The sequence below is a fragment of the Rhinoraja longicauda genome, chromosome 1 (genome assembly GCF_053455715.1).
Source record: "Rhinoraja longicauda isolate Sanriku21f chromosome 1, sRhiLon1.1, whole genome shotgun sequence".
In the NCBI taxonomy this organism is placed as follows: domain Eukaryota; kingdom Metazoa; phylum Chordata; class Chondrichthyes; order Rajiformes; family Arhynchobatidae; genus Rhinoraja; species Rhinoraja longicauda.
The window spans coordinates 85,757,477-85,770,242 of NC_135953.1; the positions used below are offsets into that span (position 1 = coordinate 85,757,477).

A 12,766-nucleotide genomic window follows, 5' to 3' on the forward strand; every position below is an offset into this window, starting at 1 on the left:
CAAAGGCATTTTATTAATAATGGACGTTTTACATGACTTTAGCTTGTGAAAGATACCAAGTAAATAGAATTCCTTTGTTTCACAATGATTGAGATGCTCATCAAATTGTTGAATGAGATTAGGAAATTTACATTTTGTTTCTCCCAAAAAAGAACTAATCAGTAAACAATCAATACTATACCAACAGGCCTTCAAAATGACTTGTTTCCTGTCACACCATAATTTCTAACCGTAAGCACAAGATGTCACACTGAATTAAATTTACATTATTAACTGCAGAAAACTGATACATTTTAAATCAATGTATTTATCTGCAAATCGATTATTGGTTAGAATTGACTGGGTTAATTTTCCTAAAACTTTATTATTTCTAAAGCATCCTCAGAGACAGAAAGTTACATGTCATTTGTGAAGGCAGCTTTATGTATTTAAGCATCTCACACATTGGCAGAGTTTCCAAGTTGCCTCCATTCACCAAACAATTATCCGAATCAGATTAACAACCATAATTAGAATTAAAACTGACTGCAATTAAAATGATTGCTACAATTCAAATTAAATGTAATTATAAAATTGCAGATGTATGACTAAATGGGTGTTCTGAAATATAATTTAAATAATGAAATAATAATAATAGGAAAATAATTTGCATAACTTAGTTAGTTAACAAAGTAGGAAGACCTCTGGAGAACTGGAAAATGTTGGTCTGCTGAAATAGGGAGATGTTAAAATTTCCTTGCAACACATAAGTGAGTTACTTTGGTTAAAAAAATAGAAAAGGCAATATAAACCAAATTATAAAATTTTAACAGGAAGCCAGAAATAGAAGAGGCTGAGGGTGACAGTTTAAAAGCCTTTGAGGGAGGCTGCCAAGTTGAAAAATTAGTTAAAAAGAAATACTGAATCTCTTTATATACCTCAATGAAGTCTCTCCTCAACCTCCGATGTTCCAGGGAAAACAATACAAGATTGTTCAATGAGATGTACAATAAGACATTGATTAGATCGAAAGTTGGGTGGAGCAGTAGTTGATAGAATTTAATCCAGACAAGTAGGAGGTAATGCAATTGGGAGGTCAATTCTGGTTTGTCATATAGAGTTAATGGCATGGACCTTGGGAGCATTGATGTAGGGAGTAAGCTTGCGCAAAGCATTTGCCTTCCTAGGTCGAGGCATTGAGTATGAAAGTTGGGTGTCATGTGGCAGCTGTACAAAAATGGTTAAGACCATACGTATATATACTATATTGTGTATAGTTCTGGTTGCTACACTACTGGAAGGATGTTGTAGCGATAAAGAGAGTGCAGAAAAAATAATCACCAGGGTGTTGTCTGGAACGGAGGACTGTAGTCGTGAAGGTAGATTGGATAGTCTGGGTTTATTCCCACAGGAACGGAGAAGATTGAGGGATCAACCCATAATGGTTTATGAAATTATGTGGACATATCATATCATATCATATCATATATATACAGCCGGAAACAGGCCTTTTCGGCCCTCCAAGTCCGTGCCGCCCAGCGATCCCCACACATTAACACTATCCTACACCCACTAGGGACAATTTTTACATTTTACCCAGCCAATTAACCTACATACCTGTACGTCTTTGGAGTGTGGGAGGAAACCGAAGATCTCGGAGAAAACCCACGCAGGTCACGGGGAGAACGTACAAACTCCTTACAGTGCAGCACCCGTAGTCAGGATCGAACCCGAGTCTCCGGCGCTGCATTCGCTGTAAAGCAGCAACTCTACCGCTGCGCCACCGTGCCGACATAGATAGGATAGAATCTTTTTCACAGAGCAGGGAAGTTTAGAACCAGAAGGCACAGGTTTAAGGTGAGGGGAAAAATTTAAGGAAGATCTGAGAGGTAAGTTTTTTATATAGAAAATGGTGGATATCTATAACTAGCTGCCAGAAAGGTTGGGAGAGGCAGATTACAACATTTAAAAGATGTTTGGACAGGTACTAGGATAGGAAAGCCGAGAGGGATACAGCCTTATGTAGACAAATGGGATTACTATAGCTAAATATTACTATTGGCGAGGATGATGTGGATGGAAGGGGCCTGGTTCTGTGCTGTCTGTATTATATAAATTTAAGTGTGACAAGCAACATGTTCATCTCATCTTGTTTAACAATAGCTATCTCCAACAATATTTAGTTTAGTTTATTGTCAAAGGTACTGAGGTATAGTGAAAAGCTTTTGTTGTGTGCTAACCAGAGAGATCTAACCACTTGCCCGAGACATTCAATGACATCTTTGAAACTCTCACCATCAATTTTCTGGTGGTCACCATGGACCAGAAACTCAACCAGCCACCTAAATGCTGTCACTGCAAGTACAGAATGGATATCCTGCACTAAGTGCTCAGCTTCTGATATCCCCAAACCTCTACATCATCTACAAGGCACAAGTCAAGAGTACGATAGAATATTTTCCACTTGGCAGAATGAGCGTTGCTCCAAGCACAGAAAATCAACACAAAGAAAAAGTAGTCTTCTTGAAAGGCATCCCATCAAGGATTCTAAACATTCATTCTCTCCACCATTAGCTCATAAATGCTGCAGGCTGCACCATCTGTCATACACACTGTAACTATTTGCAAAGCCTAATCCAACTGCAAATTCCAAACCTTCAACGTCGATCTCCAAAAAGGTCAAGTGCCACAGGAACACTGCTACAGTTCCTTTTCAAATGATACATCTTCATTTGAAATGTATCAACAGACCTTCATTGCTGAGTCTCATCTTTGGATTTTCCTACACAAACTAAAATATCTTCACTAGAAGGAGTATGACCAGTGCAAGAAGGCACTAGCATCTCAACAGCTATAACAGAAGGGCAATAAATGCCAGACTAACCAGCAATGCCCAGATGCCAAAACTGAATTGGAAAAATATAAAATTGTGTACAAAAACAAAAATAAACTACAAAATCTTCATAATAGGGCCAAATGGGAGGACCATGATCAATTTTCAACACTACGTTTTAGATAGTATGTTCAGGTTCTTAAACATGATGTACAGATGATTTTACAGAAAGAGCAGAAGCGAGGACACTCTTTTGTTCTGCAGAAACACTGGCTTATCATATAGCAATGATGTGTAAGTGGTAATTTGACCAAGCTAGACTTACAGAGAACTAAGGGACTGCACGGAACTAAGAGAATGCAAGAAATTGCAAAGAGTTATAGATGTATCCTAGTGTATCGCACAGTCCAGCTTTCCCATTATTGACTCCATCCACATTTCACACTGTTTCGGAAAAGTAGCTCAGCTAATCAATGACGTCCCACCCCGATCATTCCTTCTTCTCCCTGCTCCCACCTGGTACAGAAGCTTGAAAATGTATACTATCAGACTTAGGAACAGCTACTTTCCCACCATTATTAAGCTTCTGAATGGTCCTTCGATAAGCTAGGGTATTGTTCGATTCACCCCTACCCCATTGAGTACAATCCTATATTCTGCACCCTGTATCTTCCCCTTTTGCACCATCTATTGCATTTGAGTTTGAACTGATTGTATAGGAGGCAACTGCAGATGCTGGTTTACACCGAAGGTAGACACAAAATGCTGGTGTAACTCAGCGGGTCAGGCAGCATCTCTGGAGAAAAGGAATAGATGACGTTTTGGGTTGGAGGGTCTCGACCATCGGCAATATTAATGCCAAGGAACTTAAAGCTCTCAACCATTTTCATCTCTGCACCATTGATGCTGAATGGGGCATGTACTGCAGCTTGCTGATTGAATCTATGTACGGTATATCTGATCTGTTTGGATAGTACATCCTTCTGTAAATTAATTGAATCAAGCATACAGTCAGATATTACAAGTTAATATGCTTGTCACAGGGTTAGCTTTTATTCATTACCATCACATCATTATGTCTTTAGGACATGATATGTCCACTGTAGTTTATTATCAAAGTCTTTGTTTGACATGATTTCACATGGAATCGACCAAATTCTGACATTTCCCAAGGACATTCATCTCAATACCACAGCTGAATTATGGCTTTCTTGAACTTCTGTTTCATGGTACAGTCCTTTCCTTTCAGTCTGTTCTAGATAATTATCCACCAATTCACAATCAATTCAGGTCAGGCAAATTACTGGACCTGTTTACAATGGATTTTGGTTTATAGCGAACAGATCTACCAACCTTCACCATCAAGCCGGACTGCTAATCCCATCACCGACAACCCAGCCGCTTCTAGGCTGGGCTGCCGATGCCACCCCAGCCTGCACTGGCACCCCGGCCATTTCCAGACTGGTCCTACTCACCAGGTTGGGCTGCCGACACCGGCACACACCACCTCCCTGGCTGCTTCCAGGCTGGACCCACTGCCGCCTCAGCTTCCTCAGCCACTTCTAGGCCATGCCTGGCAATCCTTATCTGCACCGGCTGCCCATGGGCTACGAACAACAGCTCCGCCAATCCTCACTTCAACTCATCTGGACTCCAGGCCCAGTTCCAGACAGAGAGTCTAAAGAAGAGTTTCGACCTGAAACATCAACTATCCATGTTCTCCAGAGATGCTGTCTAACCTGCTGAATTACTCCGGCACTTTGTCTCCTTTTATGTATTAACCAGCATCTGTAGTTCTCTGTTTCTACTACTTGTACAATAATACTCTATTAATTGGTAATCCCTTACTCGGTTATAGCAGACAATTGGCAATAACGGACACCTTTCCCCTCCAATGGTCTGTTATAATGCGGGATGACTGTATCCCCCCTCTGTTGGAAAAATTGGGTCACCATCTTTGATGCGAAGCAAGGTCTTACTGGAATATTCCAGATCCACCTGGAAAAGTCTTTGCCACCTCCACCACCACTCTTCTCTGTAATACATCGATATATTGCAGCAATCTCATCATTCTGTTAACTGGGTGCAGCAGACCAACACTGTAGTAGCTGAAACAACCCCAGAATGTCTCTTTGGGATGTTTAATGAAATGATCGATGTTGCATTTTCTCCCTGGTTCTCTGACTGATCTCCAAACATTTCATCTACGTTGACCTGAACCAGGACATGACCTTCGTCACTAAATATCACCTTTCTCCAGTCTCCACATGTTCAATCTTTATATTATGGCCCACTGATATCAATTCTTCTTCATCACGGCAGTTAGAAGTTGTTCTTTCACTGGTTTTCTGGCTATATGACTGACTTCAATGAGGCATTGGCACACGGTGCTTGAGCTTATTGAGACTTCTGCTGCCTCCAAATCTTTCTTCAGGGCAATGCTTGTCTTTCTCAGATCCTTCTTACTTTTCCGAACCAGCAAAGCCTCATCTCTTGGATGTCTTTTTGTGGTCTCTCGCTGTGACTTCAAGCAATGTTGATGCAAGATTATGATCTTTGTTCGCATCAATGGAGTGTACCCATTTTGTGAATTGTGTCGCGAGTTCTTCTCAAATTATGACAATTCAATGGAAGTAAATCGCCTGGTAATGGAAAAACTTCTTCAGAGTCATTTATAGGGCTTCAGAAAACTATAAGAACAAACGATGGACATAGACACATGAAAAAATTGCAAAATCAGCCACGTATCAATTAATTTGCACAAAAAGTATATAAAATAAAGCTTTCCACTGTACCTCAGTACATGTGACAAAAATAAACCTAAACCTAAAAAATGTTGAATACCCAATCGATTTTGTTGGGGTATATAGGGAGAAGCTGCTTCTAGTTGTTAACTCATAGCAGATTTAGAGTCATAGAGTAATACAGTGTGGAAACAGGCCCTTCAGCCCAACCTGCCCACACTGGCCAACATGTCCCAGCTACACTATTCCCACCTGCCCACCTTTGGTATATATCGCTCGAAACCTGTCCTATCCATGTATCTGTCTAACTGTTTCTTAAATGTTGGGATAGTCCCTGCCTCAACTACCTCCTCTGGCAGCTTGTTCCATACACCCACCATTCTTTGTGTGAAAAGGTTACCCCTCAGATTCCTGTTAAATCTTTCCCCCTTCACCTTAAACCCATGTCCTCTGGTTCTCGATTCACCTACTCTGGGCAAGAGACTGTGTATCTACCTGATCTATTTCTCTCATGATTTTATATATACCTCTATAAGATCACCTCATCCTCCTGCACTCCAAGGAATAGAGTCCCAGCCTACACAACCTTTCCCGATGGCTCAGGCCTGGCAACATCCTTGTGAATCTTCTCTGTCCCATTTTCAGCTTGACAGCATCTTTTCTATAACATGGTGCCCAGAACTGAACAATAGACAATAGACAATAGGTGCAGGAGGAGGCCATTCGGCCCTTCGAGCCAACACCGCCATTCAATGCGATCATGGCTGATCATTCTCAATCAGTACCCCGTTCCTGCCTTCTCCCCATACCCCCTGACTCCACTATCCTTAAGAGCTCTATCTAGCTCTCTCTTGAATGCATTCAGAGAATTGGCCTCCACTGCCTTCTGAGGCAGAGAATTCCACAGATTCACAACTCTCTGACTGAAAAAGTTTTTCCTCATCTCAGTTCTAACCCCTTATTCTTAAACTGTGGCCCCTTGTTCTGGACTCCCCCTACATTGGGAACATGTTTCCTGCCTCTAACGTGTCCAACTCCTTAATAATCTTATACGTTTCGATAAGATCTCCTCTCATCCTTCTAAATTCCAGTGTATACAAGCCTAGTCGCTCCAGTCTTTCAACATATGACAGTTGAACACAATACTCCCAATGCGGCCTGAACAACGTCTTGTACAACTGACACATGACCTCCCAACGTCTACACTCAGTACTCTGACTGATGAAGGCAAATTTCTTTTGCCAATTAATCTGCGAGTCATCTACAAGTAAAACGGCTCACTTGGAAGTTTTACTTCCAGACAAGGAGCAGGTTGGATACTCAACCGCAGCTCTCTCTGCATTTCAGCTGCGGCGCCCGGCCGCTACCTGATCCTGGGGAACAGCAGCTAATGAGACGTGGGGGCGGGCCTTGGGGGGGCAGGTATGGGGAGACGCGAGGGACGGCGCCGACCGACCGACCGACCAGACCAGCCCAGCCCGCCCGCTGCTGCTGCAGAGTCAGAGAGCAGCCGCTGCAGTTACAGTAGCTGCATAGTCCGGGAGAAGCAGCCGCTGCAGTTACAGTAGCTGCATATAGTCCGGGACCAGCCCGCCCGCTGCAGAGTCCGGGACCAGCCGCCGCCGCTACAACCAATGCTTGCATGAGCATTTTGCAAAGTCCAGGCATGGCTGACTCTTTCAGCCAAGAGACTGTGTTGGATTACCTCCTTCACCACCGCGGGAAGGTGAGGAATGCGGATTTGACCGCCCATTTCAGGCTGTTCCTCAGGGACCCCGAGCGGCAGCTGCAGAACCGCGAGCACTTTAAGAAGTATGTCAACTCGCTGGCCGTGGTGAGGGAGGAAGACGGCGTCAAGTACGTCCTCCTGAGGAAGAGATATGTGGAATTGATTCCCGAAGAGTTTCCCGGTGCCAGCGACGCGGGGCTGGGGCTGGGGCTGGGACGTGCAGATACAGGAGAGGACGAGGGGCACAGCTACAGGGCGGGCAGGAGGGACGAGCCTGCGGACAGCAGGGTGGTCCCACAACTACCCAGTGATCCCGCAGCCGGTGTAGGGCTTCACGGGCTTGGGGCACCGAAAGGCAACGACAAGAGTCGCCAGTCTCCCAGTAGTTCAGTGGCTCCGGTCACGTCCCGGGCTGTTGTACAGGCTGCAAAGGACCGGGCTAAAGGTAGAGACCGCACCTCTGTGGCGAGTCTCCCACAACCTGAGGCCAGGGAAGGTGGCGACAGAGTCAGCGGGGACCAACCCCGGGGTGAAAAGCATCGCCCGGCAGCGACCAACAAGGTCGACGAGCCGGCTGCTCACAAGTCAAAAGTGCAGAGGTCTGGAGAACGCAACAGAAACTCTACAGCTTCTGTTTTGTTTACGGGTGAGGCTGCCAGGTTGTTAAACGGCAAAGGCAATCGCGGCAACAATTTGGGTCAACCTGTTTTGGTTTCTTCCACTGCCTCGCCTATCCTTTCTCATGCCGCCCCGCCTGTTGCTAAACATAAAGGGAGTGGGAAACCTGCCCATAAAAAGCTCCCCACCTGCAGTGCTGAGATTATACCTGTAAAACCCGTTCCTGAGAAAACATCGCATGGATCTGACCATGATTCTTTCGGGAATTTGGTGGAAGTCACCCCTTCTCAGAGGATAGAGGGAACGATGTCTCCTCCACGTGAAACAACATTGACCAACCATCGTGTAAGCCCCTCATCATCGAAGAAACACAGCAGCAACGCAAAAATATGGCAAGAACAATCAGCTGGTGGCGACGCTCAGCTACCTGTAAGTTCAGAAGAAAGTATCCCAAAGACGCTGGGGAAACGGAATGATAGACTACATGCTGGAAATGGGCAGCTAATGGGTAACAGTCGGCATTGTGAAGGAGAAAACACATCATCCAAAAACCATGCGTCTCCTAAAGTGACCAAGAGCAACGAGCTTCCTCACAAAACCCAATCATTGTCACCAGTCAAAAATCATCACACTGTTTGTAAAATGACTGATGGGAATTTACCTCTGAACGCAAGGGATCGGCCAGAAAGTTTGGTCCAGGCAAATAGCCTTAAGGAGCAGAAAAAGGAGGAACTGTTAAAAATGAAAGAGCGGTCTGAGGAATCTTCCTTGGTTCCACTCGATTCTAAAGAGCATGAATGGATAGTGAAAACATCTGCGGGCATGTTTGAAGAGGCCTGTGCCTTGTTCTCCGAGGACCCCAACATTGGCATGAAAAAGGATTTTATTTCTGGATATACAGTACTCCACTGGATAGCAAAGCATGGCAACTACCAGGCACTCCGTGAATTCTTTAGTTGTGCAAGGAAACAGAGAACTAAATTAAATGTGAACATCAAATCTACCTGTGGGTACACTCCTCTGCACATAGCCACAATGTATGGACAACTAAAAGTTATTCAATACTTAGTTAACAAACATGCAAATTTTAATATAAGGGACCACAGTGGCAAAAAACCCTGGCAGTACCTTAATTGTGATGCTTCTGCAGATGTGTTCTACATGTTGGGTGCTCCTGAATGTAGGCAAGCAAAGCCTTCACAGATAAACAGTACATTTTCAGCAAAGAGCATCAGTAGACAAAAATCATCTCCTACTGTTAGTAGAAAAACATCATTTTCTGCTCTTCTTAAATCCCCTCATCTAATGCAAAAATTTATGCAGTTGAACTCTGATAATTTGCTTGCAATAAGCGAGGAAGATGAGAAAAATGAAAACTGAAATACAGCCAAATCTAAATAATTCAGAATATCTTACATACAATATTTACTTGTATTAATTACGGTTGTGTTTTAGCAATTTAATTTATTCAGAAACCTATTGTGTTTTGAAACAAACTAATTTTCTTTAAATATTTTATTAAGTTTTATCTCAAGTCAATTTCAAAACATGCAACAATCATAAGAATCACTGCATTCATTATTAAATTAAGTATAATAAATTGTGAAATGGGATTTTAAATTACAAACAGTTTCATTTATTGTTTTAATCTGTGTAAAAATCCCTCTTGATTTCCACCACATCTGGTGCTTGGTATCTGCTGGGAGGTGGGGGAGGGGGGGCAATTGTAGAGGTGCTCAGGATATCACCAATCTTACTTTATTTAAAACCTTTGATTGTAAATGTTCGCAATGTAATTATGGAGAGCATGCACACTGTTCTGATCCAAAATCTGTGATGTTTTTTTCTTGCAGCATAATTTGTGGTACAGTGACCGGGAAAATAGGGGAGAGTTTCCTTTCCCCTTTTTAAGGTCAAGGTTTGCTTCTAGTTATATACATTAAGTTGTGACAATTATACTTTGATTCCTCCACTTGCCCCCCATTTTAAAGACTGATGGTGTGTGCCCTGTTCACATCTGTCATGATTAGATGTCATGTTCAACTCTTATTCAGCCTTTAGCAAATTCTGCAACATGCTGGAGATGGGAATCCCAGCTTTCCTGATATGTTAAATCATAAATTCTTGGCTGTTTTCCTGAGAAAGCTCAGCTCACTGGCCCGGGAGAGGTAGGTTGAGCAGAGAAAGTGAGTGTAGATTGAGGAAGAAAAGGGTGAAATTATGAATTGGGAAGGAGTCACTACATGAGAACCAGTAACCCCTGAGATATATTATGGAGATTTCTAATATACACCCATACCAGTCTACAATTTTCTCCATAATCTTTGGCCTGTGCTTCCAGTGGGCTTGTGGTCACACTTGCATTTAGAAATCGGTGCTGATAGTTTATTGATATAAAGTTTAACCCGAGGTGTCAGTGTTTGTTCAAATCAAATTTGGGGATTCATTGCATGATTTGTGGGATTGGAATGCACAAAGGGACCAAGACACTAATTTATGATGAAAACTAAAACATTTTAGCATCCCTTTGCAATATTGTATCCTTTCTTTTCAACTCCAATCCCATCATCTCCTGAGCTCTTCCCCATTCAATCATTTTTCTGTCCTTCTATCAACAACAACCTTTCATAATTTTATCATGGCATTTTGATTTAGCAATCATATCAAGTTGCTTTGCAGGAGCGTTAATAGACAAAAGTAGGCTCTGAGTCATCTAAGGAGATGACAGAGTATCTGTTCAAATGGCATGCAAACCACTTATCCACAACTATCCACATTACCTCAACATTAAAGATTTTATGAAGTTTATTATCAATAAGTGTATTGGCCAAGTATGTACACATACAAGGAATGTGCCTTGGTGCTCCGCTTCCAAGTAACAACATGAACATACAGTAAACAATTAAGAATAAAGCATAAAATATTAAGAATACAACATTACGGTTTAAACATGTGAATGAAATAAACCAGAGCAAAAAGTGACTACAGACTTTTGGTTATTGAGTAGAGCTACTACTCACGGGAGTAGTCTGGCTGTGGCTGCTTTGACAGTTCAGAGTCGCCTTCCAGAGGGAAGTGCTTCAAAAAATTTGTGCCAGGGTGAGAGGGGTCAGAGATGATCTTGCCCGCTCACTTCCTGGCCCTTGCACTGTACAGTTCGTCAATGGGGGGAAGGTTGCAGCCAACAACCTTCTCAGCTGATCGAACGATTCATTGCAGCCTCCGGATGTCGTGTTTAGTGACTGAGCCAAACCAGACCATGATGGAGTAGGTGAGGATAGACTCTATGATGGCAGTATAGAATTGGACCATCATTGCCTGTTGCAGATTGTGTTTCCTCAGCTGCCGCAGGAAGTACATCCTCTGTTGGGCCTTTTTGACTGTGGAGTTGATGGTGGCCCCCCATTTAAGATCCCTGGAGATGATGGTTCCAAGGAACTTAAATGACTCCACAGATGTGACTGTGGTATTGTTGATGGTGAGTGGGGGGAGGGGAGGGGGAGCTCTCCTAAAGTCTACAATCTGTTCCACTATCTTAAGAGCATTGAGCTCCAGGTTGTTGCGATGGCACCAGGACGCCAGCTGTGTCACTTCCTGTCTGTAGGCAGATTCCTCCCCATCCTGGATCAGTCCAATCAGGGTTGTGTCATCCGCAAACCTGAGGAGCTTGACAGAGGAGTCTGTGGAGGTGCAGTCGCTGGTGTAGAGAGAGTAAGGGAAGGGAAAGTACGCAGCCTTGCAGTGCTCCTATGCTGAGGGTCTGCGGGTCAGAGATGTGCTTTCCCAGCCTCACATGCTGCTTCCTTTTACTGACAGAGGGGTTCAGGCACAGTCAACTGGGCGAGTTTGGAGTGTAGTAGCTCTGGCACAATGGTGTTAAATGCAGAGCTAAAGTCCACGAACAAAACCCTGGCACCAAAGTGACCCAACATCAATCCGCACTGCAGCCCTGATGCTGTTTCTCAGTGGCAGAATATACAAGCCCCATCTGGAGAGGTACAGACAATGGCCCACCGACTGACTTGTGTTGGAGAGGCATGCACTGCGGACGATCTCCGCTGAGGCACAGATGTGGCACTGGCTGTGACAATGCAATGGCAGAACATTGTCTGACACATGAGCGAACTAACATTGGAGATACCATTAGTATGCTTTCCCAATAGGAACTATTCACTACGGCTTTATGTTTGTTGACCCTTAGTCAATTTCATATCCATACTGCCACTTTCCTGTCATTTCATGCCAGACTTTAACACAAAAGCAACCCTCTCAAGTACTTCATCGATTAACTCTTATCAAGTTAGTCAAAAACAATTCCTTTCAACAAATACACACTGCCTGTTACTTATTAACAATTTTTTCTCAGTAACAATTAATTTTATCTTGATTTAATGGCTGTAAGAGGTTTTCCAGTTTGGCTGACTGATTTGAAGTTGCTGATTTTTTCTTTTTCCATTTGTGTACTAGGGGTGTAACATACATGGCACTCCAGTCGCTGCAAGCTGCACATTTATAGGACCACACACTATGGAAGAAAGTCCATTGGTACATGCGGATGGCTGGTAAATGACTCTGAAATGGCCTACCAAATCATTCAGTTCACCATAACTGCTGCTTTCAAACAGAGAAAGAATGAGACCAGGTGGATCACCTGGCACTCACCTGGGCTCTGAATTTGGACCCAGAAAAGTGGCTCCCAATGCTCCTCTTTGTTGAACATTGAGATGCACTGAAAGTAGCAAGAACACAGAATGTGGAGGACTTCACTGTCCATCGCCAGGGTTGTCCTGATAGCACCAGCACTTCCTAGCTGACTGGGCCTGTGGTAAGTAGTGAGTGGACCAGCTGAAGGAATAACCCTTT

At 43.4% G+C, this 12,766-nt stretch overlaps 1 protein-coding gene across 1 annotated transcript; it reads left to right on the forward strand.

The window, feature by feature from the left end:
* Positions 1–7,104: 7,104 nt before the first annotated feature.
* sowahb (sosondowah ankyrin repeat domain family member B) lies at positions 7,105–9,305 on the forward strand. Its single transcript, XM_078396647.1, has one exon. The coding sequence runs from the start codon at positions 7,199–7,201 to the stop codon at positions 9,281–9,283; it is 2,085 nt and encodes a 694-aa protein (XP_078252773.1). The 5' UTR covers positions 7,105–7,198; the 3' UTR covers positions 9,284–9,305.
* The last annotated feature ends 3,461 nt before the right edge of the window (positions 9,306–12,766 follow it).